Source organism: Henckelia pumila, chromosome 4, assembly GCF_033568475.1.
Source record: "Henckelia pumila isolate YLH828 chromosome 4, ASM3356847v2, whole genome shotgun sequence".
Taxonomy (NCBI): Eukaryota; Viridiplantae; Streptophyta; class Magnoliopsida; order Lamiales; family Gesneriaceae; genus Henckelia; species Henckelia pumila.
Window position 1 is genome coordinate 790,165 of NC_133123.1, and position 26,702 is coordinate 816,866.

General features: G+C 35.7%; 4 protein-coding genes across 5 annotated transcripts; 3 read left to right on the forward strand and 1 right to left on the reverse strand.

Moving 5' to 3' along the window:
• Nucleotides 1-1,140: 1,140 nt before the first annotated feature.
• Nucleotides 1,141-5,950, forward strand: LOC140861726 (auxin response factor 3-like). 2 transcript variants are annotated; one of them, XM_073264743.1, is made up of 11 exons: nt 1,141-1,319; nt 1,780-2,088; nt 2,193-2,249; nt 2,846-3,028; nt 3,140-3,224; nt 3,344-3,434; nt 3,508-3,672; nt 3,954-4,073; nt 4,152-4,221; nt 4,408-4,570; nt 4,674-5,950. In XM_073264743.1, the coding sequence occupies exons 1-11, from the start codon at nt 1,269-1,271 to the stop codon at nt 5,492-5,494; spliced, it is 2,115 nt and encodes a 704-aa protein (XP_073120844.1). In that variant the 5' UTR covers nt 1,141-1,268; the 3' UTR covers nt 5,495-5,950. The 2 variants fall into 2 exon arrangements, with proteins under 2 accessions (XP_073120844.1, XP_073120845.1); XM_073264744.1 differs by having other exon boundaries at nt 1,142-1,319; nt 2,849-3,028.
• Nucleotides 5,951-7,862: 1,912 nt separating this feature from the next.
• LOC140867625 (MLO-like protein 12) lies at nt 7,863-11,950 on the forward strand. The gene is made up of 14 exons (XM_073272682.1): nt 7,863-7,979; nt 8,193-8,250; nt 8,354-8,502; nt 8,630-8,746; nt 9,010-9,070; nt 9,921-10,009; nt 10,082-10,156; nt 10,250-10,338; nt 10,433-10,482; nt 10,596-10,636; nt 10,728-10,901; nt 11,019-11,054; nt 11,137-11,265; nt 11,462-11,950. The coding sequence occupies exons 1-14, from the start codon at nt 7,863-7,865 to the stop codon at nt 11,777-11,779; spliced, it is 1,503 nt and encodes a 500-aa protein (XP_073128783.1). The 3' UTR covers nt 11,780-11,950.
• Nucleotides 11,951-12,430: 480 nt separating this feature from the next.
• LOC140867627 (homeobox-leucine zipper protein ATHB-52-like) lies at nt 12,431-12,913 on the reverse strand. Its single transcript, XM_073272683.1, has one exon. The coding sequence runs from the start codon at nt 12,911-12,913 to the stop codon at nt 12,431-12,433; it is 483 nt and encodes a 160-aa protein (XP_073128784.1).
• Nucleotides 12,914-17,469: 4,556 nt separating this feature from the next.
• LOC140860264 (uncharacterized) lies at nt 17,470-25,729 on the forward strand. The gene is made up of 14 exons (XM_073263200.1): nt 17,470-17,834; nt 18,836-18,997; nt 19,192-19,257; nt 19,462-19,605; nt 19,763-19,876; nt 20,094-20,195; nt 20,275-20,460; nt 20,806-20,895; nt 20,960-21,094; nt 21,920-22,042; nt 22,391-22,476; nt 22,545-23,157; nt 23,352-23,429; nt 24,276-25,729. The coding sequence occupies exons 1-14, from the start codon at nt 17,580-17,582 to the stop codon at nt 25,320-25,322; spliced, it is 3,201 nt and encodes a 1,066-aa protein (XP_073119301.1). The 5' UTR covers nt 17,470-17,579; the 3' UTR covers nt 25,323-25,729.
• The last annotated feature ends 973 nt before the right edge of the window (nt 25,730-26,702 follow it).

The following is a 26,702-nucleotide window of genomic DNA, read 5'->3' on the forward strand; positions in this document are numbered from 1 at the left end:
GAGCTGGAATATTTTAAGTTGAAACTTCGTTTCCTGGTGAAGCATTATCTTAACATAGTTATTATAGTAAACAACAATCAATATCCATTTTTAATCAGTTGATTTTTTGTACAGCTAGCACTAATAGTATTTTATAATCTGTTTTATTTTTTCTAGAAGCATAAACTGTACCAAGAATTTATGCATGCTTTTGAACTTTTTGGATTATTCCTTCAATAGTTTACACACATGAAAATAATATTTGTTTAAGGTAATTATTTTTTTAATTCAATTATGAGTTGCAAATTGGATGCATCCGCACAGTACCATGATTATTATAGCTAATATATAACCGTCTTTGATTTTCAAACTATAATATCAAAGTTTTTTTCCTCAATATTCTATATAATGTTTTTTTTAAAAACACAAAAAATAATTAGTCTAACACAAATTATACATAAATATTACATCTTCAGAGATGTCTAAAATTTGCATAAACATCATATCCGCCAATCAGCTTCCTGAAAGAGATCGAATTGAAGTCATTGTTTGTTTGACAAGACATTAATTTAATCATGATGGCACGTTCACTTGATTCAAATTAATAATTATAAATTGATTTAATGAATTTCGATTAATATCTATAAAATCGGTTGATATTCATATTTACATTGAAAAAAATATTTTTAATATAAAAATTAATAATTTTTTATAAGTATAGTCATGTCGGACCTCGAAATCACAAACGGTCACTTTTTGTAAGAGTTTTTTTTTTTTTTTGGTGATGATCAAATATGATCACAAATTAATTAACTAAAATATCAAAATTTGTGAAGTTATTCATAGGGTTAGTAGCAACTAGCAAGTCAGAAAATATATAAAATAAATAAACAAATAAATAAAATAAACAATGAGAGTGAAATGAAATAATGAAGGGAAGGGACACAAGGGAGATTTGTTGAAGTGGAAGGGGACAGAATAGACATCCCCCGAAAATAAAGGGGGTTATGTGCGCACACAATTCATCTTTTTTACCTCTTATTATTATTATTATGAAGATGATCTATTATTTGTTTATACATTATTATATTATATATAATAATATTTCTGATTTATTATTGTTACTGCAACTCCTCTTCCTCCACTCCTTCCCATAATTTTTAATTAATTATTATTATTATTATTTATCCAGCTCCCCCTCAACTAACTCCCAAAAATCACACACTGACACCCTCTCTACTGTGTGCTACAGTCCAAGAAGTAGATACAGATGGGTGTATGCATAGGCTATGTACATACATAATCTAATGCCCACCCTCGATTCCTCACACCCCACACAGGTAGCTGAGTCTGCTGCACAGCGCTGCTTCTTCTGCAGCTTGCCAGAGAGTCCTGTAACGATTATATTAATGTTTTTGCATTTACGATTACAAAAGTTCAAGAGTTATTGTTATCGTTATTAGTAAAAATCAAGGCGCGAGTGAGATGGGATGCTGCGGATTCGTAAAAGTTGGGAGTCTTGTGAGTGATAATCTTCATGCCCATTTAAAATAAAGCTAGATTTTTTTTGATATATATGCACAGAGAAAAGGCGATCCCGTGTTTGCAGTGAGAGAAAGCAAAGCAATGCAGTGAGTGCGCTATTAAGATAAAAAAGGTCCCATCTTTTCTCTCTCGTTCTCCTTCTATCTGTGCTTATGTGAGTGGGTCCTTTCCAAGTACACCCCCACATTTTGTGTGTAGAGATTTTGCAGCAACTCAAAGGATTTTTCTGTTTTATGTGTGATTTTGGTTGCTTAGGGTTCGACTATGATGTGCGGGTTAATCGATTTGAATACCGTCAACACCGAAGATGAAACGGAGTCGCTTTCCGGCTCTCCTTCGTCGTCGGCGGCCTCAGCGAACTCGGAATTGGACAAAACGCCGTCGGCGGCGGTGTGTATGGAGTTGTGGCACGCCTGTGCTGGGCCGTTGATTTCGTTGCCTAAGAAAGGAAGCTCCGTCGTGTACTTCCCTCAGGGACACGTGGAACACCTCCCGGAGCACCCGGCCATAACCTATGATCTCCCTCCTCACGTATTTTGTCGCGTCATTGATGTCAAACTCCATGTGAGAATCGCCTCTCTTTTTTTCCCCCGCTTAATTCTCGTTACTTCCTTTCAAGATTTTTGTTTTTTGTTTTTTTTTGCTGAAACTCAAATTTTTATTGTTAGGCGGATGCAACTAATGATGAGGTTTATGCTCTAGTTTCCCTCGTTCCAGACCCACATGTAAGAGTTTTCTTCCAGCGTTACATTGATCGTTTAGCTGCAGTCAGCTGCAATTCGTCTTATATTTTCCTACTTATGAGAAAATTTGGAAAATTATCATATTTCGGGGTTATTCCTTGAATGATCTGAATGAATATATCCTTTTTTTACACAAATTTATTTAGACCAAAAGGGTATTAAGAGCGAACTTTTCTCCACTATCCCTTTTGAAACCTCCAAGCAATCTTTTCCTTAAGAAGGCAATATACTTTGGGTCTCGAGATGATATTTTGGGATCTATGTCTTTGCTGATCTCGAAGACATTCTACATAGCGGTATTTCTTTCTTTGAATTATGTCAATTGTACGTAGCAGTATTATCTTTCCTGGAAATGAAATTTATTGTATTTGCCAGTATGAAGCACTGCTTATCTGGGTAAAAGGTCCTTTTGACTCACATAAACAAAAGATGCCATTTTTCCTTTTAAAGATTCAAAGATTCAATTTTTTGAACTGTTAGTCGATGAGATGCCTTTCTTTATTATTTAGACATCACTACATCAGTTCATCTACATTGTGGTGATCTACAAGCTTCGTATCAAATAAATTCCTTTTCAGCAGATAGAACAAAAATGGAGGGATGGTATTTTTGAAACAGAAGCTGAAGATGAAGATGTAGAAGATGTAGGCAAGTCTATGACACCTCATATGTTCTGTAAAACTCTCACAGCTTCTGATACTAGCACTCATGGTGGCTTTTCTGTACCTCGCCGAGCCGCAGAGGACTGCTTTCCTCCTCTGGTGACTAAATTTATCAAATCACCCATTTTCTCTTAGTTCCATTCCCTGTAACATGTATCACTTTGTTCTTTTGTCTCATGATGATGGTGTATCCATGCTCTTTTGATCTAGGACCACAAACAGCAGAGACCTTCTCAAGAGCTCGTGGCTAAGGATTTGCATGGTATTGAGTGGAAATTCCGGCATATTTATAGGGGTAGGACTTCAACTTTTGTGGTGGTGTTTATTTACATGGTTCTTGAACTTTTTTAGTCGTCGCAGATCTACATAACTTGATAAATGTAACTAAATACAAAGTGTTTTATTCTGGAGCAGGTCAGCCTCGCAGACATTTGCTGACTACTGGTTGGAGTGCATTTGTCAACAAGAAGAAGCTGACGTCTGGGGATGCTGTGCTTTTTTTAAGGTTTGAATTCATATAACTTGATAGTTGTTTTAACTCGATCCATGTAACTGTCTCATCATCTATTCTTTTGCAGAGGCGGTGATGGAAAATTGAGGCTCGGAATTCGTAGAGCTGCTCAGATTAAAAGTGGTGCCACCATTCTTGCACCTAATAGCCAGCAATTCAATGCTAGCAGCATTGCTGGGGTGGTGAACTCCATATCCATGCAAAGCACTTTTAACATTTGTTATAATCCTAGGTACTTCTATCAAATGCTGTTAGTTCTTAAACTATAAACAATGTTGATAGCGAATTGCATAGTACAATTATGGTCAACCCAAGTTATTTGAAAAAAAATTATTTTAGCCATCCTTGATGATGTTGGATCTTTTGTCAGGGTGGTAATACGTCTCTATTGATTCTCGCGCATCAATGTTTAATTGTTAATACATCTCTGGAGTTGATTAATGACAATATCTGACCTTACTGTTAAGATTTCTTCCATGGTTGGTAATTCTGTATTTGAAACATGTTTTGCAGAGGTCGTTCATGCGAGATCATTGTACCTTATCAGAAGTTCTCCAAGAGCCTAACACATTCCTTTTCATCTGGAATGAGGTTTAAAATCCGGTTTGAAACAGAAGATTCTTCTCAGAGAAGGTTCTATTTTCATCAATGTCTCTGGACTTCGTGATGGTGCAGTGTTTTATCGAATTAATCATATTTTGGCTGGTGCAGTGGGCTCATTATTGGGGCCAGTGATGTGGATCCAGTAAGATGGCCTGGTTCAAAGTGGAAGTGCTTATTGGTATGTACTGATTTGTTATATTAAATATTTTGCTTTCAAGATTTCATTTTCTAGTGCGGTGAATGCATTTTACCGGGAGATTTTCACAAATGATTTTTTGCAACATATAACTGGAGCATCCTATTTTTGCCTATACCCAACTTTGCAATTGACCCTTAGTTTTGCGGTTTGTTGAGATTCATGTAGGTGAGATGGGATGATATGGAGGTGAATCGTCTGTGTCGGGTTTCCCCCTGGGAGATTGAGCCATCCGGTCCAGTGTCTGGACCGAACAGCCTTTTGTTACCAGGCACCAAGAGAAGTAGGGTCAGCTTTCCCACTACAAAAGCAGATTTTCCAGCTCCCAGAGGTTATATATTCCTGCAACAAAAACGAAATTTTTTTCCCGAAGTCATTCCAATTGGTCGTTTTTAAATAATGTTTATCGGTTATATGTCTATACTTTGTGACAGATGAGAATGGAATGTCAGACTTCGGGGAGCCTCTAAGGATCCACAAGGTCTTGCAAGGTCAAGAAGTATTCGGGTTTCGTCCTTCATACACTGCACTGGACGCCCCTATTAGGCTCCCTTCAGACACAAGGTGCCTTCCCGGTCTCATTGAATCAAGAATTCAGGCAGAAGGAAACAACATCATGCCTCATCATGCAGATGCCAGTAATTCCTTTGAGGGCATTACTTTGTTTAACAAACCCTTTCAATTCCACAAGGTCTTGCAAGGTCAAGAAACTGTGTCGATCCGGCCATTTGGAACGCGCTTTGAAGCCTGTCAAGTTTATGAAAATAATGATACTCACATATTAAATGGAGTTCAGGTGCCGAATCATGGAAATAGTTGGTCCACTCTTTCCCATGTTTATAACACTGAAACACCATTTTCACCTTTGCTCGTTCCAGGATCATCTCCTCCTGTTCTAATGTTGCAGCAATCAAATTCACCATCATCTCAATTTATGTCGTTATGTGGCACTCGGAAGAAGATTGAAACCAGCAATATTGGAGATTCTTTCCGTGCCTCTCTAAGAGTCCCAAGTAGGTTCCCATCTTCTGAAAGTACCGAGCAATTGCCCCCGCCTGCCATCAGATCATCAGAGCCCTCTGAAGAGCATAAGCAAATGAGACTTTCGCAGCTCTACAGAGACAATCAGAAATTTGTTTCAATGTGCAAAAAAAGTTGCAGGCTCTTTGGTTTTCCCCTTACCGAGGGAAAAGTTGCATCAACTAAAGGTGACAATCCAGCTGCACCAGCTTGTAACGAAGAACGTCTTTGTTAGTCTACTCCTTTTATTACCATCGAATCAGTCAGCTGTTGTACTTGTAAAACCCTGAATGGTGGCATATATTGGCTTATAATGTCAGATGGACCATCAAGAAAGAAGAGGTGGCTTCAGTTTGTGTCTCTAAGTACACTCCCAGATCCTGAATCCTATCGTTTTCCCAACACACGTGACCCAAGTGCCTCAACCGAGGAAGTTTGAGTTGTGTTTGAAAACTTGATTGGGTGGATACTGTGTTTGTTTGTTTTCTACTCTTGTGCATGTTGGTGCATTTGATTGTGAACATAGCCATTGTCTTTTAAGTTTTTCAAGCCATTGAAAGATATCAGGTTCCTAAAACCTGGAAAATCTGGAAATGGATCTGGTATCTTATTATGAACAAATAAATATGTTGTATTATTGTAATGCCTTTTGTTTCATCGTGAAGCTTTATTAATAAATAAATATTTTAAATGGTTTTGCACCAGAATTTGTACCTGTCAAAATCCACTTGTATCACATTATTATGATTTATATATGGGTAAGATAGTTTTAACTTCTTCCATTCCATCCTAACATCCGTCATTATTAAACCTAGGAGTACTAGAAAATTCATGAATAACATAGCATCTAAATTCAAGAACCGGCTTGTGTAGCTGACAGTTTCCGAGCCACCCGGAAAACCTTCATCAGCGATAACAGTAAGCCAACGCACCTTGCATGAGATGCTAACATATATATAATTTTTTATATTATGAATTAAATATTTAAAAATTTAGACTAGTATAACAAAATATTTAGTAATTAAGAAAATTTTAAAAACATATAAGATATGATAATTATAAATAAACTAGTTACTCTTTAACTTACTGCATAGATGAGAATACAACTGTAATTTTCATTAGAATTCACCAAATTAATTGAAAAATAGTTACTATAATACTCTTTACTTCTTATATAGTAAGTATAGATTTACTATACATTCACATAAAACGATTTTAAACAATTCAAATTATGATTAATAAAAAAAACCTGCTCGCTATAATTTGAAATGCCAAAAGTGCTCACAATAATTCGAAATTCAAAATGTTACATCGTAATTTTGGGATAAAACGTAAACCTGAAACAGAAATTAAGAATTATCAATTTAGAAAAATCTGGGCTTTTAGTTGGATAATTTAAAAAATTCTGGGCTGAAATGCCCCCGGCCCTTTTGCCTCTATTTGTCAATTGTCATCCGCTCCTGGGGAGAAAAAAAATCATTAATAAGTATATATATATATATGTATATAAGCCTCTATCTCTATGTCTTGGGGTTCGATGGAGTTATTGAATTTTTGGCTTCTTACTAACGTAAGGATAGGTAGTATGTGAAAGCAAAATCCAAGAGTGCAAAATCGATTTAGGTATGTTAGTCAACAAAACATAAAATTCCACTTACCAAATTAAAATGGAACCCTTAATGCTAGCACCTCTTTAAGGTTACGTTTGAACACATATTTATAAATCATTTTTATAAAAGTATTTTTTTAAAAAAATTATAAAATATTTTAAAAGTTGTTTTAAGAAAATATGTGTTTGAACAACTATTCTATAAAACATTTTAACATTTCAAAAGTAATGTTGTTAATCTTTGTCTTCCATAGTTCAATTATAAAACATCTAAAAACACCTCTCAAATGTTTTTTAAAAACTATACTTAGAGAAAACTTTTAAAAAAATATTTTTCAAAAACAATTTATAAAAATTGAATCCAAACAAATACTTTATGTTTGTTTCACTTGTAAAACACTAAAAACGTTTTTAAATTATATGTCCAAACGAAACCTAAATGTGTTAGAAAATTTGTAATCATTTTTTGAATGAATTACATAAAGATAAAATATAAAGTTTGTTTGTAATTTTTTTTGGATGATTTTCTTGATTTATATCAAAAGACAAAAAAATCTGATATTAGTATTAGCTGTCAGAATATCGCGTTTATTTATAAATAAACGGCAAAAATACTTAATTTTAACAAGTGGGTTTATTTGTAATGCGAACCAACCTATGTCCCATTAAAGCAATTACCGTTATTATAATATATATTTAATAATATATAAATATTAATTTATTAATTAAAAGATTCATCAAGAAAATAATAATGAATTCGATATGCTTATGTTGAGACCTTATGTGAAATAGATTCGGGTCCCTGTCGTTTTTGCTTAATTGTATCCTTTGACTAATATGCGTTGTTACATGGAACACATATTGATCTTGTGAGACAAATCCCAACTTTTTCTCGTTTATCTCATGATTCATGCATCGAAACTCACACGTTAAAAATATTTGCCACCTCGAGCATATATATAGCGATCGTCTAAAGATTCGTGGCGGTCGGAGAATGGCCGGAGAAACTGCGACGCTCGAAACCACTCCGTCATGGGCAGTGGCTACCGTTTGTTTTGTTCTGGTTGCTGCTTCCCTACTCATCGAGCATGGTCTTCATCTCTTGGCTAAGGTGAAAACCATACAGATAAAAAGAATTTCCGGACATTAATTCGGAATGAAATGGTAGAAAATTCAGTCCTCTTCGTGATCCGTGTGTTTGTTTGTTTGTTTGTTTGGTCGCGTATACATTTATTCATGTTAGCCAAGGACGAGACATGTATGTATACACTTTGCAGTTAGATTTTATACCGCGGTAACGTGAGTGTTTTTGGGTGCGGTGCAGTACTTGAAGAGGAAGGGAAGAAACTCGCTTCTTCAAGCTCTTAACGAACTCAAATCAGGTGAGGAACTTGTACTTGCTGGCTTGATTCAACTGCTCATGCAAATTGCTTTAATATAATTATATGATCAGAATTTTCATGAGCTAGGTGTTTGATTTAACAGACTTGATGCTTTTGGGGTTTATTTCTCTGTTGCTGACTGTATTGGAAAAGCCAATTGCGAATATATGCATCCCGGAAAGCGTTGCAGAGTCTTTTCTTCCTTGCGAGAGCCTTACCATTGAACAAGAGCAATCCAAATGTCAAGAAGAGGTGTTTTTCTTTTTCTTTTTCTCCGAAAACAAACAAGTACATGTTTATATATTCGATGCGCCAGAAGACAAACATTGAAAGTTTAAAGTTGAATTTTTTCAATGATCCAAGATTTGGTAATTAACAGGGGAAGGCGTCGTTATTATCAAACGTTGGAGTCCAGCAGCTTCAAATGTTGATATTTTTCTTGGCTTTCTTCCACGTCTTGTCAAGTTTCCTTACATTCAGTCTCGGGACCGCAAAGGTAAATGAATACTTTATTCTTTCGACGAAAAATATGTACCTACATTCATATACATCTGGCCTTTTTTTCTCCTTACGTACGTGTTCATTTCTCATTAATGCACTGTAGATTTCACAGATTTGTCAATATTTCCCACCCTAGCTAGTAGACTCATATGCACGTAGAAAAGCCTCCTAATTAAAGTTTTCAATGAGGTGTGTTTTTGCACTTAATTATCGTTTGTTGAGTGACACGAAACTGCGTCTTTGTTATTCAACTTTCAGATGAAGAGATGGGAACGTTGGGAAGCAGAAACTAGAACTCTGGAATATCAGTTTTCAAATGGTAATTTTTTAATCCATCGATATTTCTTGAAAGAATTAATCGTGCATATGCAAGATTGATTTCATGTTCATTCTTTCTCCCATTTTCACATTGATTCTAGAAACTTGGTGACGATTGAAACAAATTGTCGAAAATTATTATCTAGCTTTCGTGCTGAAAATTTGAGAAATGAAAACAGAGAAGTCAACTTATGGGGATCTAATTGTCAACGACACTTCATTTTTGGGAAGGGATAGGTGTATAAGTTAATCAATACCTCATAGCTTGAGTAGCTCAGCCACACCTCATCTCATAAGCCACTTTAGCTCAATTCCGCACAGGATAATATTCTAAGAGTGCATCCACGCACCTAGAGCGATCACACTCCCTAAGTTCTTACTCAAATGGCCTACCTCATCAATCTAGAACACTTGATACCACCATCCGATCGAGGCTAGCACACAAAATAGAAGCATAATTTAACCACATGAACTCAGCTCCCTCTCGGTTCATCCCATCTTTTGACACTTCAGCAGTTACCACTTGATGAGGATATTACTATGAAGACAGTACATCCACGAATTCAGTGGCAACAGCTATCACAAACCGATTATCAACAGAGACACATTTCTGCATGATCATAAGTATGTAAAATCTTCATTCAAATTAGATTCCAGCTTTGAATTGTATCATAGGCATATCTAGAATTTATTGGATGACTTTTGAATATACAGATTGAGACCTTTTATTTTCAAGTTACAAGTCATGACATTTCTTTAATGCTTAAATATCAGAAGCAACTATATGCCATATATTATATATCATGACAAGTGAGAATTAAGGCTTCAGTGGTGATTTAATTATCATCTAGATCCAAGAAGATTTCAGTTCATTCATCAAACATCATTTGGAAAACGGCACCTGAAATTTTGGAGCGAAAATCGATTCCTCCGTTTGCCGGTCAGTACTTCAAAAAAGTTCATATATATGTTACTTTGTATATAAAGAGAGTTGATTGCCAGATTTTGTCAGGCTTGTTTTCTTCGTCAATTCTACGGATCTGTTTACAAAGTAGATTATTTCACTCTTCGACATGGCTTCATCGCGGTAAATTTCTTGTTCACACAATTTGTGAAACATTTACCAATTCAACTAGCTGATCAACTTCAATCCTTGCTTTACTCCAATGTTGTGCCTCAGGCTCATTTTTCTGAAGGAACTACCTTTGACTTTCAAAAGTGCATCAAAAGAGCATTGGATAAAGATTTCAGAGTGGTGGTAGGCATGCGGTAAACACTAGTGATTTTTCATTTATTCCTTGATTTTGTTTTATTATCAATGATAACAAGAATACTAAACTTTTTCTCTACTCTCTGCATGCAGACTTTGGATCTGGGTTTTCTCCGTACTTTTCATATTTTTAAATGCAAATGGTATTTCTCGTACCTTTTTCATCCTATATATGTACTTGTACAAATTCCAGTGCTACAGATATATCTTATGAGTTATGCTGACCAGAATATATACTTCTCCATTATCCATGCAGTATTCCGTAACTATTTTTGGCTCCCCTTCATTCCATTAGTGGTAAGACTAGGCAAGTACAGAATCATACGCCATTATAATTTTTTTTATAAAATAAACGTCAACATATAGTAATTCAATATTGTATTACCAGATGTTACTTGTGGTTGGAACAAAGCTACAGAATATCATAACTAAAATGTGCTTAGATAGGAACGACAAGTCTCGTATCGTCGTAGGAGCTCTGCTTGTCAGGCCAAGCGACCACTTCTTCTGGTTTGATCGACCAAAATTTCTTCTCCACCTTGTGCATTTTATTGCATTTCAGGTACCGATCGAGTTAGACTACGTTTATATATATATGATCAGATTTGCCGATTCCATTTAGTATAGCTTCTCGAATCCATTGTTTTAATTCTTTCCTTTTGTTAATCTGTCACTGCAGAACTCTTTTCAAGTTGCATTCTTCACATGGACTTGGGTAAGCATAAATATTGTCACGAAACCGGTTAATTGTTCAAATATCTCACATCCGGCCGGTAACTCAATTGATTTCTTAACAGTACAAATTTGGACTGAGAACTTGCTTCCACCGAAAAACTGAAGATATAGTCATAAAACTTGCCATGGGTGTGGTGATTCCCATCCTTAGCGGCTACGTCGCCTTGCCACTATATGCTCTAGTCACCCAGGTATAAATAGATAACAAATTATGCAACGTTGGACCCTTATATAATTAAAAAGTTCAATTATATATTTAGAAGATTATATTTCTTTTTGACCAGTACACTTGAATCTTGATTTGAACTCTTTCCACGGTTTAAAGCTTAAAATGCAATGTATATATTAACTAACTTGATTCAAATGCAACTTGTAAATGATCATTAGATGGGTACAACCATGACAAACTCTGTGTTCCCCGAAGAAGTCGCCGGTGGTCTAAAAAGATGGCATGCAAAAGCTAAGAGAAATCTTCAGGCTCGAAGAAATAATTACTACGAGTTAGGAAGGCCTTCGTTAGAAGGTTCACTCGATGCATCGCTACAATCGTCTCCTCCATTTGCTACACTTGATGCTTCAGAGTGTTTATTTATACGTCATGCTCGCGATGAAGATGGTGATGAAATAAAAGAAATTATAGAAGAGGGAGATAGTGTAGATGGAAAGCATGCAGCTGGAGGAGCATCAGAAATCAGAGTCGTTTGAAGCTGGTTTCCGATTGCGCATATGAACTGTAGTGTGGATTATAAGATCAATCATGCAAATGGTGTAAATAAATTTCCGACGGTACTGATAATGGAGATCATAGAGAACAAATATTAAGTATATATATATGATGAAGCTAGTATTAATTATTTGTTAATTATGAATAATGAATATTTCTCAGGAGATGCACAAATTTTGAAGCTTATTTTCCTTCTAGGCGTCTACTGTATCGGACTAAAATTGTACAACAGAACTATGTATTTCAAAAATTAAAGTAGCTATCTATCTAATTAAAATAAAGTAATGATTGACTAATAATTCAATAGTCTGGGTATAATATTCCCATTTTTGTCCATGCCGGAGAATTAACCAGCTCGCTTAATTATATCATCGTATATGCAAGAAAATTAAATTAAGGGATGAGCCGTGTTCATTGAAGTTGAAATTAATTAATACATTTGAAATTTATTTTTATATCAAGATAAAAACGCGCGCGCACACATATACATGTAGTAGCTAGCGATATTACTTAACTATATATTAAAAGAAAAAGTATTGGGAACATATATATAAATCTAGTTTGAGATGATGATCGATCTACATGATAAGTTGCAATTAAGCAAGTGCAGACGATCGAGAACTAGCTAGACATCACAACCCTCCAAATGCCACAAACTGGCCGCCTCCGGCCGCACCGGCACCGATGAGAGCCGCATAGTATTCCCTCTCCAAGTCATGCTTGGAGCTCCCAACCTCATCACAGGAGCTGGAAACCGAAGAATTGAAGCCATTGAACAATTCTTGAATCTTGCACAGCTCTCCTCTCAGCCTCTCCACTTCTCCCCTCAAGCCCGTGTTTTCAGCCAACACGTTTTCGAGCCTTTGCTGCAACGCCCGGTGATCCATCTCCAGGCTTTGATTCTTCTCACGAGCACGCTTGTTTTGGTACCATATGGATACTTGTCTAGGGGGAACACCAAGCTCTAACGCCAGCTGGTGTTTTCGATCCGGGTCGAGCTTGTTGTTGAAAATGAAATTGGTTTCCAGAATCCTCACTTGCTCTTGGTTGAGTCTTTTCTTGTTTTTGATCAGTGGATGTTTTTGGGTTTGAGAATTATATTGAGATCGCTCCATCGCATACTTAATTCGTTTTGTTGCGTGATATATGCAATATGGAAAATGTTGGAATGGATGATTAAATATGGGAATTTATATACAAAATTTAATTAGGCTGCAAATTTAAGTTGATGACAACTTGTCAAGGAAAAAAATGGAGTCACGTCATTATCCTATTTCAAGGTTATACTTCTTGCTAGCTAATTACGACGTCAAATAAAAACAATATTTGTTAAATGGATAAAAATTACATAGCTTCATCAATTTGTTTTGTACACGCGGGGTACCTATATATATATTCATCTACATGACACATTCTATTACCTAGTGTTACATCACACCTTTAGACGACTAATATATAATTCAGTTTAATTTTTTAGATCTCTTACACATTTATTGTATTGAAAAAAATATATATTCTCCCTTTTTAATGATTTTTTTGTGTCATAATAATATATTGGGACGAATACCAAGTCAAAGTAATGCATAATTAATGGTTGGAGGTTTGTTGCCATCAATAGAGAGAATTATTTCACAAATTAAAATGGTGAGATTATAATCGAAAATTTGTGATACGTATATCAATATATGTGATGCCACCATAATATTGTACAATAATATCTACACATTTATAAAATTGATCGACATTTCAGTTCGTCCATATAGCAAAAAATTCTGAAATAAACCTAGCTAGAAAATCGGGCTTAATTCTGGTCAGATGTATGAATGGTGCAAAAATGTCAGCAGATAATTAAAACAATGAAATTAAATGCAGTTGATGAACTACTAGAGATGTCAACTGCGCCGACAATAAATAACAAGACGACTCTAGATTTTTCAATGTTATAAGATTATAGAATTTCTAGGTTCAAATTAAATCTAAGAGAGCTGCCAAAAGAATTAAGACAGCACTTGAACAACGTCCGAATAATAAATATAATGTTCCAATTTGATTTTATTTATCAGTATATATAAATTTTATCTCTGTCCAAAGTAATTGAAAGTCGTCCCCGCAACGGATAATTAATTTATTAACAAATTAATTAATCCATCAGTGATATAGATACCAGAGAGATTATATGCTACACACTCGATATGTTTACACCAGATGTTTGGATAAATATTTCGCTTGAAAACAAACAAATAATTACAAACCCGCATAATTTATTTAAAACGAGATATTCATCCCGAATATTTTTAATATAGAACGGAAATTATTTTCCTGTTAGCATAGATTAACATCAGATATTGGCATAAAAATTAAAAAAAAAAGGGAAAATGTCGTATGTATTGAGGTGACGGAGTGTCCCACCTGTACTGACTTGATTTGCGATTAGAGTTGAATACATGCATGACACTGCATGTACTTAGCATGACACTTGATTAAGTTTAGCATTTAATGCTAATGTTGAAATTTTGGTTATGCCTCATTCATGTTCCTAACAATTCAATGCATATAAATAATAAATAAATAAATAAATTTATACATATATATTCAGCCCCTAAAACACAAATTGACAAGATTAATTAAAGTGGCAAGATATATAGCAAGGATTGGTGCGCTACCTCAAGTTGATGGATAATTTATTTATTTATTTTTATGATGTGAAAACCCACAACCTTTATCTTTAGGTGCGCACTGGATAAATTTTCTAACTAACGCAATAGCCTTCAAATTACGCTAGCCAGATAAACGCAATAAATCACAAAGCTGGTCAAGACCTGTGCGACATCTAGCCAAGTGCTCATCCACTCCATCAATTAGCACATCCTTGGGAGCCTGTTGGTGTGTTTAGTTTGTCCCACATCGGTTGGATGAATTGCCTGGGAGTTTAATATATAGGCTTGGACAAACCTCCCCTCTTGAGCTAGCTTTTGAGGTGAGTTAGGTCCAAGTCTCATTTCTAACATGGTATCAAAGCCCGGGTTCCCGTTATGTGTTGGACGGCTCATAGTTGGCCTCACCCGTCCCATAGTTGGCCACCCATTTCATATATCCACGCTCCAGTCGTTTCATTCCTGGGCGTGAGAGGGGTGTGTTGGTGTATTGATTTATGTCCCACATAGGTTAGCTAAATAACCTGGACCTCTTTATATGAACAAGGGCAAACCTCACCTCTTGAGCTAGCTTTTGAGGTGAGTTAAGTCCTAGTCTCATTTCTAACATGGTATCAGAGACCGGGTTCCATCGTTATATGTTGGATGACCCATAGTTGGCCTCACCCGTCCCATAATTGGGCCACCCATTTAATTTGATCTCCACGTTCCAGTCAATTCATTCCTGGACGTGCGAGGGGCTATTTAATTCCCTGGACTATTCTGATGATCGTAGGATTCGACTTGTTGCACATCAACTGCATGAAGTTGCAAAAAGTTGGTGGATAGAAACCAAGTAAGCATCGGAGAATCGAGGTACAGTTATCACATGGTCTGTGTTTAAAATTGCTTTTCATCATCAGTTCTTTCCAGTCTACAGAAAAGACAAAGGAGTGGAATTTGCTAGTTTGCAGCAGGGACAACTGAATATTGAGAAATGTGTAGCCAAGTTTACTAGTCTGTTGAAGTTTTCTCCGCACATAGCAGAAAATGATGAAGCTCAAGCAGATCAATTTATCAATGGGTTGAATCCGGATGTTAGTTTGTCCCACATCAGTTGGATGAATTGCCTGGAAGTTTAATATATAGGCTTGGACAAACCTCCCCTCTTGAGCTAGCTTTTGAGGTGAGTTAGGTCCAAATCTCATTTCTAACAGAGCCAAGTGGATAATTTATTGCTCTAATTACATTTTGTGAATTAATTAATACCATATTTTGATTGATATATCCAGTAGCTTATATGTCGCATCAATTTCTTATACACATACAAAAACTTAAAATGACTGAAATTTGAAAAATGCGCGTAACATGTAAAAAAGACAAAGAAGTTTAATCATTTTTTTATATGGTGCTCAAGAAATTAAATCATTCTGTAAGACTTTAACTAAACATAAACAACACATTGAGAAAGTATTTTTTTTTCTCCAGTTAGTTCTAAAATATATCATGGTATTTTACAACGAATACATCTACTCCCTCTTATATATCGATCTATTTAAAGAAATTTCGTTTTCCTTCTCGATTAGATCATCTACATTTATGTCTTCATATATAGTTCAAAGTATTTTATTCCATATATTTTTCGTTTGTTACAGACCATGTTTCATTGCATTGCATTTGTACATTATTATTAATATTTTTTTCCCTGGCTTTCTATTGCATTCTTACATTTAGATTTTGCTCACTTGTCTTCCGATTTTCTTTTTCCTTTCTTTTTTCAAGTTGGGTTCAAAACTTCAAATCTCTTGTACCGTGAACAAGCAATCCAGTACTGATCGTGCTTGATCTGGCCATAAGGAAGCTTACAGAAAGCATCTCATTAGTTAAGCCCAAATAATAATAATAATAATAATCTTCACATTTAATTATAGTATTATAATATATTTGTGATAGACAAGTGAACAGTGGGATAAATTAAAGTATTTTCATGTGAAATTAGCGAACATTCAAAACGTTTGAGAATTTTCAGGGAATAGATTAAAGTTAATTATCTGGACTTTTGAATACAGCTCTTCAAATGAAAAAAAAATATGTAAGATTTTGAAACTTAAATAATTTCTATAGGCGACCTTAAGTATTCTACCTGTTCCGTCATACTTCCGGTCAATTCCCTAAGTCGAAATCCACAGCAGCAGGATTCCAAATATATCAAGAACTAAAAATATTTTGATTCACCATATCAATTTTAATTTATACTCAAATAACAGAAATGCACCAAGCTAGAAAAAATGTTTGTGTAATCCACGCTATTCCACTGCATGGTTAAAATGTGTGGATCGAAGGCTTCCCGGAAGGTGCATGTATGGATTTTGTTATTTCATGATCATTATTATATTATTAATTTTGGAAGGTTTTGAATTTGAAAGCATGTATACTTAAATCCGGAAGTAGATCCAAATTATTGTGGAACGATGCTAACGGAAAACTACCAAAATTGTATGAGCTATGTGATAGAGAGCCGAGTGATATTCGGTTTGATCTCTTTTTTTACGCCGCTTCTCCATTTATTGTCGTATCAGTATGCCTTCAATTAACAAAAGAGATGATAATAAATCAGAACGTATGGAACAAGACAATATTAAAGATTTAATGTAAGTAAACGTGTTATATATCTTTCTACAATTAGCTCAGTATATAGAAAGGTTTGACTTGGATCTCGAAGTTGATACGATGAAATTTGGCTGAAAGAAGAATGAATGGGAAATGGTTAGCTGTTTGTTAAACCACTTGTCCAAAATCTTTCGATTTAGGACATCTATTTTTCGTAAAATACATTTCATTAAATATTTTGTAATATAATATGGATATCCTATATGGGTTTGCTTAAGAAGTGAAAATATGACTATAATGCCCTTACAAGATTCAATTTTCGGTACATAAATGGTAATTTCAGAGGCCCCGTCATCAAAACCCCTGCGCTTCCGTGTCACAAAACCTTTTCCTTTTTTTTTTAAAAAATAATAAAAATAAAAAAACTTTTCCTTTTGTTTTCTTTCCGACTTTCCCCCTCCAGCTCTCCTTCAGGCCTTTCGAACATTCCCCCAAATTCCTCTAGTGATAAAAATATATACTAACCGGGGCTTGGATCATGAAGAGGCTTTTCTCCAGAGGCGCAGCCGTAGAATCTCCCCAGACGCCGTCTCCGATAACACCCCTCCCGACGCCGCCCGCCAATTATGCCGCCGGACCTGCGAGGCCGATCCGTCTTGTGTACTCCGACGACAAGGGGAAGTTTCACATGGATCCGGAGGCGCTTGCTGTTCTTCAATTGGTTAAGGAGCCCGTGGGTGTGGTTTCTGTGTGCGGTCGTGCTCGACAGGGCAAGAGTTTTATACTCAATCAGGTAAATGTGGGGCATTTGTTTGGAAAACTTTTGTTCTCGAGTGTTTTTCCATTACTTAGGGTTTGCGTTATGCTTTGTTGAAATTGTAAACTTGGCTTATGGATTAAGAGTTTTGGATTCACCTGTTGCGTAAGTGCTGTTAGATAGTTGTGTTCGCTTGCGAATTAGGGTTTTCCTCTTTCCTTTTAATTTATGACAGAAAGTGTGATTTCATATATGATGCTTTTGGGTTATGAGTTTATTTTTTTAAATTTGGCGGCTTGCTCAAGTACAAGATAGTGGATTACGGAGTTAAGTGAAATGAAATTGGGTTCAAAAAAATACCAAGAACCCAGGACTTGAATTTCCTTGAACTTTTCACGGTATAAGATAGACTTTAGCTGCAAATGCATGATTATTTATTATCATCCTTTTTTAAAGAAGATTCTGCAATAGACCTTCGTTCTTGTTGTGCTAACAATTTTCATTGTTACTGGTGGTGTTTAAAATGTTATTTTTGAGCTCTCTTAGGATTTTAGTCACCTCGCTTGAATCAAACCATGGATTACTTGGCATTGTCAGAGCACGGTTTTATCATGATAGAATGACAATTTTGTCACATCATTATTAGTGTCAAAAGATGCATAAGAATTTTTTAAAGTTGGCCCCATTTTTTAGTGAAAAAAATCAAAATCCGTCTCCATTAAATCCTTTTTGGCTTTCCAATTTATTGTTTTTAGATAATAAAAGTGAAGAGTGACTCAGGACGATATATGGAACTTACAGTTAATCATCTATATAATTAGCTATACTGTCTTTTGGATTGCCCAGAATAAATCCATGCTTATCTACTTGTTATGTGTTTTCATTATAATGTGTGTGTAGTGCCAAAGAAAGTACAAAATTGTTTGGAATTCAAAACTGGCGTCGTTTTAAAAGCGTCATTATTTATTTGGACTAAATTAGCACTGTTTGGCAAACGACATTGCTTATTTAGCTTCTGTTTGAATTTTTTGTTTTAGCTTCTTGGGAGGAGCAGTGGATTTCAAGTAGCGTCAACACACCGTCCTTGTACTAAAGGTCTTTGGTTGTGGAGCACCCCACTACGGAGAACTGCACTTGATGGAACAGAATACAATCTTCTACTCTTGGACACAGAAGGAATTGATGCATATGACCAAACGGTTAGATTCACTTTTTGCAGCTATCTATACCTGTCTCAAATAAATTCTCGGCTAGATTCACTTTTTGTAACTGCTCGCAGCATGTCTCTTCAGCAATCCTAATTGTTCAAAATATGTCTAATATTAATTTCTTAACTCTTAACATGGTTTTCATGAATCATTGAGTTTGTTGATGAAATTTTTTTTCATTACAGGGAACATATAGTACGCAGATTTTTTCGTTGGCTGTCCTGTTATCAAGCATGTTCATTTACAACCAGGTGGGAAAGTGGTGTCACACTATATGTCAATGTCTAGAAATATGCTATGGAATTTATGTTTATTTTGTTGGTTTTTGTGCCTTTTGGTATTGTTAGACAGGTTCTCTTTAAGTTAGTGATGGTAGTTATTAGTTATTTTACTATTGTTCAGTCCTTTAATGGTTCATACGATGGGAAATTACTGAGTGTGATTATTCAATTTAGATGGGTGGAATTGATGAAGCTGCTCTTGATCGCCTCTCACTTGTGACTGAAATGACCAAGCATATTCGTGTCAGAGCTTCCGGGGGAAGGACTACAGCCTCGGAGTTAGGGCAATTCTCTCCAACATTTGTCTGGCTTCTGAGGGTAATTATGGTCTATAGATCCCAAATTCCCAATATCTGTTATTATATTCTTGACAGCTGACATTCTTCTCATTTCCGTAAGTGGAAGGCCAAGAAAACTGGCTTACATTCACTGCTTGTCTTTTATTTTTTCAAATTTATATCGTTTTTACTTGCAGGATTTTTATTTAGACTTGGTGGAGGACAATCGTAAAATCACCCCACGTGACTATCTAGAGCTTGCTCTAAGACCAGTTCAGGGTGGTGGAAGGGATGTAACTGCCAAAAATGAGGTTACATTTTCTTTTTCCTGTTTATTCACATATAATGCTTAATTATGGTTTGTGTGTGATACTAATACTCAGTATTCTCCCTATTATTAGTATACTGCTGGTAACATTTATTGTGATTGAAACATAACTATCATCGAATATTTATTCCTACTATTTCTATTTGATCTAGAATGATTCATTGAGATGCCTTTTTTTCCCCCCTGAAACTAATGACTAGATACGAGAATCCATTCGAGCACTTTTTCCGGATAGGGAATGCTTCACACTTGTACGACCTTTGAGCAATGAAAATGATCTTCAGAGGCTTGACCAAATCGCGGTAAGTAGCTGGTTGCTAGTGTCTTGTTACTTCATTGCATACTTCTTCCCATTTGTGCTAATATTTCCATCGTATGCAGTTGGATAAACTGAGACCAGAATTTAGGTCCGGCTTAGATGCTTTCACAAGGTTTGTTTTTGAAAGGACGAGACCCAAGCAAGTTGGTGCAATGGTGATGACAGGGCCCATTCTTGCTCGTATTATTCAATCATTCCTCGATGCTCTTAATAATGGTGCTGTGCCTACTATAACCTCTTCTTGGCAGGTTAGTTTGACTTTTTGCATGCAGGTCTCTTAATAATTTGTCTACTTGTGATAAAAACTGGTTGAGTATTCTGTCAGTATTAATTGAACGCCTCTTGAGTGAGCTATGTTTCTACTTTCAATGTTCGTCCTTTTCCCTTGTTCCATTGCTGTTTCACTTTGAATGCTTTTTATTCTTCTCGACATGTCCCTGTTGGTTTAGTCTTCTCTCAAGGATTGGTAAAGATACTTTTCTGTTACACCACGTAGCATTTGTTTCAAAGTCATTCATGAATCTCTGACCTGTCCCAGTTTGAGTTTGTGTCTGTTGCTTCTATTTTGAATATTTGATGGTTATTCATGTCAGAGTGTCGAGGAAGCTGAATGTCAGAGAGCTTACGAACTGGCTACTGAGGTCTATATGTCTGCTTTTGACCGTGCCAAGCCTCCAGAGGAAGTAAGTTTTGCTTTTATTTGAAAGTTGAACATCTCCATGTTTGCTTATTATCAGGGTTTTATAGGTTGCACTAAGGGAAGCACATGAAGATGCAGTTCAGAAGTCTTTGGCTGCATTCAATTCTACTGCTGTTGGGGCTGGTCTAATACGACAAAAGTATGAAAACCGTCTTCAGAGTTTTTTGAAAAAGGCATTTGAGGTAATTATCTTTATATATTTTCTTATTCATTTGAATTGGCTATTGCTAAGGGTTCAAATTATCCGTGCCAAATCCTATACTTACCTTTGAGCTTGAGCCCTGTGTAGCTTGACCAACCCAATTCAGGCTTTCGTTGGAGCTCGATAACTTTATATTTAAACACAAATTCACTTGTTACAGAACCACAACTCTAGTTTAGTGCTCGAGCTCTCTGGTAGCTTGAATTTTGAATGTTTTGATTACTGCTACAAACACAATTAAATAAACCAAATCAAAAGAATCAGTTCATAAATCAGGCCCAAAAACCCGATTTAGAATATTATGGGAACAATAGTTTCTGTTTCAGCAGACTATATTATCTCACTCCGTACATAAATAATCACTAGTGAGATGAAATGCGGTAGGGTGATCACTATGGGAACTGACATTGTAGTGTGTATACACAAAAAGAAACTGATTGATCGAATCTGATTCTGTGACTCATTTTAGGGTAAAAGCCCAAAAAAGAATAGAGAACACTCTTATGGTTTTACAGGGAAAATAATTTAATGTGAATGAATTTTTAGTGATACAATAGCCAAAAAATAAAACTCAACTTTGGCTCAAAAAAATTGCCGAAGGCTTGCTCTCTTTAACTTTAGGTCTGGTTTAAATGTTATTTGACTCTGATCTGTGAAAATTCTAGTACACATCTTTTTCATCAGAAATTATACAAATCTGTATTTCAGGATTTTGTTTTTAGGTAGACAGTCATGTTTGCAGTTAGGTGATACTTTTACGTTTTTGCTTGCACATTTATGGATCATGATCTGCTTGTTATTGCAGGATATCAAAAAGGATGCTTTTAGGGAGGCCTATCTTCAATGCACAAACACCATAGAGAATATGGAGAAGGAGCTGAGAATAGCTTGTCATTCTCCTGGTGCAAAAGTGGATACAGTTATAAAGGTATTATTGCTTATGAAAACTGGCTTCTCCTCTTACATAATTGGCTCCATGAGTAGTGTATGTTGAGCCCTCTGTATCTTTAGGAGGAGGAATCATAGTTTATTGTGGACGAATTTGGATTGAAAGAATTTCAAATCTGATACTTAAATATGCCACACTTGTTTGGATACTGTTGAATTGCATGAATTTGAAATTCACCTTCCATTTTTAAGCTGGGTTATTAATAGATGCAATGAATTATAAATTCTCATAATATGGAGTCATATTTATTTCATCACAATTTTTTTTTCTCAAATCTAATTATTTCCTTCCAAACACATCCTAAATGGTTTACCAAATCCACTTCAGGTTCTTGATGGGCTTTTATCCAAGTATGAAGATACGTGTCACGGACCAGAGAAGTGGCGGAAAGCTGTTGTGTTTCTACGGCAGAGGTTTGTTATCTTTTTCTGTTTATTTTGGTTATGTACCAAAACTATGTCTGATGTCTTTGGAAGTGCAGTTTGGAAGGTCCCATCATGGACTTAATAAGGAAGCAACTAGACCAGATTGGGACCGAGAAGAGTTCTCTTGCGCTGAAATGTCGGTCAATTGAGGACAAGATGGGTTTGCTTAACAAGCAACTGGAAGCCAGTGAGAAGTACAAGTCTGAATATTTGAAACGTTATGAAGATGCTATCAATGACAAGAAAAAGCTCACAGACGATTATATGAGCCGTATAACCAATTTGCAGAAGAAATGTAGTTCTCTGGAAGAGAAATCTTCCAACTTATCAAAAACCCTTGAGACAGAACGGCGGGAATTACAGGATTGGAAAAGGAAATATGACCTGGTTTTGTCAAAGAAGAAAGCTGAGGAAGAGCAGGCAAGTGCGGAATTAGCTATGCTCAGATCCAAAAGTTCTGCTGCAGAAGCAAGACTAGCAGCAGCTCAAGAGAAAGCTGGTTCAGCCATGGAAGAAGCAGAGGAATGGAAGCGTAAATATGATGTTGCAGTCAGAGAAGTGAAAATTGCTCTTGAAAAAGCAGCTTCCATCCAAGAGCGCACTAATCATCAATCACAAGCAAAAGAAGCTGCTCTAAGGGCAGAATTCTCTCGTTCTCTAGCAGAAAAGGTGGAAATCTCTCTCTCTCTCTCTCTCTCTCTCTCTCTCTCTCTCTCTCTCTCACACACACACACACACACTAATATACACTCACAAAACTCAACTCAATCTTAGGGGATCTCAACAATTATTGTACTTACATTTTTAACCTCTTTAAGTATATGAAAATTATCTTACTTTATTTTATCTGCATGAACTGGCAGGAAATTGAAATTAAGGAAAAGCAATCCAAGTTTGAGCAAGCAGAACAGCATTTAACTACTCTTAGTTTGGAATTAAAGGTATGCTTGACACAAAAGTGATAGATTGTAGAGATAAACCTACTGCTTTTTGCGACTTATTTTACTGTCTAATGCAGTATTTCATAAGTGAACAGGCCCCTGTTGCGTTCTACAGTGTCTTATTATTTTCATTATTTCCCTCGGCAGAAATGCCCTAATGAGTAAAATTGATAAATTTTCAAACAGGTCGCCTTCTGTTGATGACTACTGAATTTTCAAACAATTACATGTATCGGCTGAATTTTTCATAAATAGAATTAATTACTGACTGAGCTGAATTTTTGCCATCACTGAACAAACTGAATCAAGCTTACATAAATCTAACTAACTTGAGCGAAATATGCATAAAGCTGAATTTCTCTCTTCTGTTTATTTAATTTGTTGGGTGTTCAGTTTTGGAAACTTTTAACTGAAATCAAACTTGAATAAGTCAACATTTCTATAATATATAAAGCAATTTTATGAAATAACACGGCTAATTAGTTCAATTTGGTCATTTTACTCGGTTGGACTGAACTAATGCTCACCCTTACATGTGATTATTAAAGTCCATGAATTCGTTACTCAGTATGGCTGTTTTCTTGATTTGTGAGGTCTATCTATTTCTTGACAAAGTGAATGTAATTTCTTACTGCAAGCTGATGGGGGGATTCTAGTACTTGTTTGACTTGGGACAAAATATATATGTAAAATTATTATCCATGCTCTTGTGATTGTGATTGTGATTTTGATGTTGCTCAAATTTATTTTTAGTGATGTCAAATAGTAGTGCATCTATTTGTTGTGTGCATTTGTAGCTTTAATATGTGACATTTCTTCTTTGTTTTTTTCTTATGCTGTTGGCAGGCTGCTGAGTCAAAGATTAAGAATTATGATTTTGAAACATCAACGTTGAAGGCTGAGATGAAGGAGTTAATTGAGAAGGTTGAACATGCAAATACTGTTTCTCAATCAGCTGAAAGCAATGCTAAGATTCTGGAACAGGAAAAGATATACCTTGAGCAGAAATACCAAACACAGTTTAACAGATTTGAGGAACTTCATGAAAGGTGTAAAACAGCTGAGATACAGGCTAAAAGAGCAACTGAATTGGCTGATGAAGCCAGGGCAGAAGCAGTCTCTGCTCAGAAGGATAAGAGTGACTTCCAGCGAGTTGCAATGGAAAGATTAGCACAAATTGAGAGAGCCGAGAGGTATGCAGAAAGTTTGGAGAGGCAGAAGGCTGACTTGGCTAATGAAGTGGAGAGGTATAAAGCAGCTGAAAAGGATGCTTTATTTAAGGTGGAAATGCTGGAGGGAAGAGTTAGAGAAAGGGAAAAGGAAATCGAGACCCACTTGCAGTCGAGCAACAACCAGAGGAAGAATACTGTGCACGTACTTGAGAGCTTGTTGGAGTCTGAGCGCGTTGCCCATGCAGAAGCAAATAACAGGGCCGAGGCCCTATCTGTTCAGCTACAAGTTACTCAGGGAAAACTTGATTCACTTTCTCAAGAATTCAACACTCTTCGATTTAGTGAAAAAACAACATTGGACGGCAAACTAAGAACTGCTTCTCATGCGAAGCGTGGTAGGACAGATGAATATGAAGTGGGCTTCGACTCAGTACATGATACAGGCACAAATGACCGAGCAACCCGAGAAAATAAAAAGGCTAAAAGTAACACGAGCCCTTTAAAATTCACCTCTCCAGAAGATGGTGGTTCTGTATTTAAGGGTGACGAGGACGCCGATAGTCAACAAACCAATTCTGAAGACTATACCAAGTTTACTGTACAGAAACTGAAGCAAGAGCTTACCAAACATAATTTTGGTGCTGAACTGCTTCAATTGAGGAATCCCAACAAAAAAGACATTCTAGCACTCTATGAAAAATGTATTCTTCAGAAGTCATGATTTAACAAATTGGTTTCTGTGTCTAGTGTTTGTAAGTTGAACCTCGTCAATATAGCAAGCATTATGTTCTTGATCAGTTCGGCAAACTCCTCAGCGGTTTTACTGCAGAGATTGGTTCGTTGTCTTGTACCTTGAAGTTACCTATAGGCTAGGGTGAGTCAACTAACTCCGGAGGTGTGATGTAATCCTTCAGTTTCTTCTTTTTTGGGTCCATATTTCTTCTGGTTCGAAAATGGTTTCTCTGCACTTGTTGCTAGGCTAGCATTGAGTTGTTATCAGGGTGCAAATCGTTGTTTTTTTTCCTAGGAAGGTGTGTTTTCTCGAGGTTGGTAGTTGTTAGATCGGAGGATGGCCTTGTTTAAACAGTGTTATTGTACTTTACTCGAAGGTTTGATATTCATTTGTTAGTCTCTTTCTGGTTCCTTTTTAAAATTTTTATGGTTGCAGGGTGACTCAATGGACACATTAACACTATCTGGATTCTGGATTATAACAATTTACAATATGTTTTACTCGCAAAAAATTTGGGCATTTGTGCATCTCCAGATACTGGTAATAATAATCCACCTTATCTTATCGATCGGAATTTTCCCGGATACACATGCACAGCAGACACCAGACGGTACATGCATTTGGTGGCCATAATACTTTCATACGTCTTCCAATGGTGAATGTTTGAAGATGTAACTTGTAGGTACACGTTTTTAAAAATAGGCCGGACTTATTTGAAGCTTAGCATCATATCGCGGATTAAATTAAGAATTGTGTGTAACGTCGATTTTAAATATATAGAAACTTGTCTCCATAAATTTCAAATTTTTGCCGACTTGATGTAAAATTTTTTAGCAACTAAGTCACAATTTTCTTTTTTATTTTATCTTATCAAAATTGCTATTCTTGTTATAATATCGATCTAACATGGAAATGATTTATATATATATAACATGGAAAGGTAAATATTCATTAAATTACAATTTTATTTTAATAAATCAACATGACAAGTACCTCTTGTATATAAATATTCCAAAAATGTTGATCGACACCTTCACGATAATTAAAATAACAAAATTTCTTGATCAACAAGAATTGTCTCTTGTTTTTGTAGTTAATTCAGAAGTTAAAGAAGATTAAAATAAAATCATGTGAGAACAGAGATAAAAGAATTTTTTTAAAAAAAACCAGTGACTTATATTTTCTCTCTTTGTAAAGACTTCTAATTTGCACTCTTTGTTTTTTACTCCCATAATTATAATGGATTAAACAAATTTCCTAACCTTTGAATCAGAGAAAAATTTGATTCTGTGTAGAGATCATAAGATAACCAAGATTGATTCAAAATAAATCACGTCTCATTCAAAATATAAAAAACAAATTCTGCAC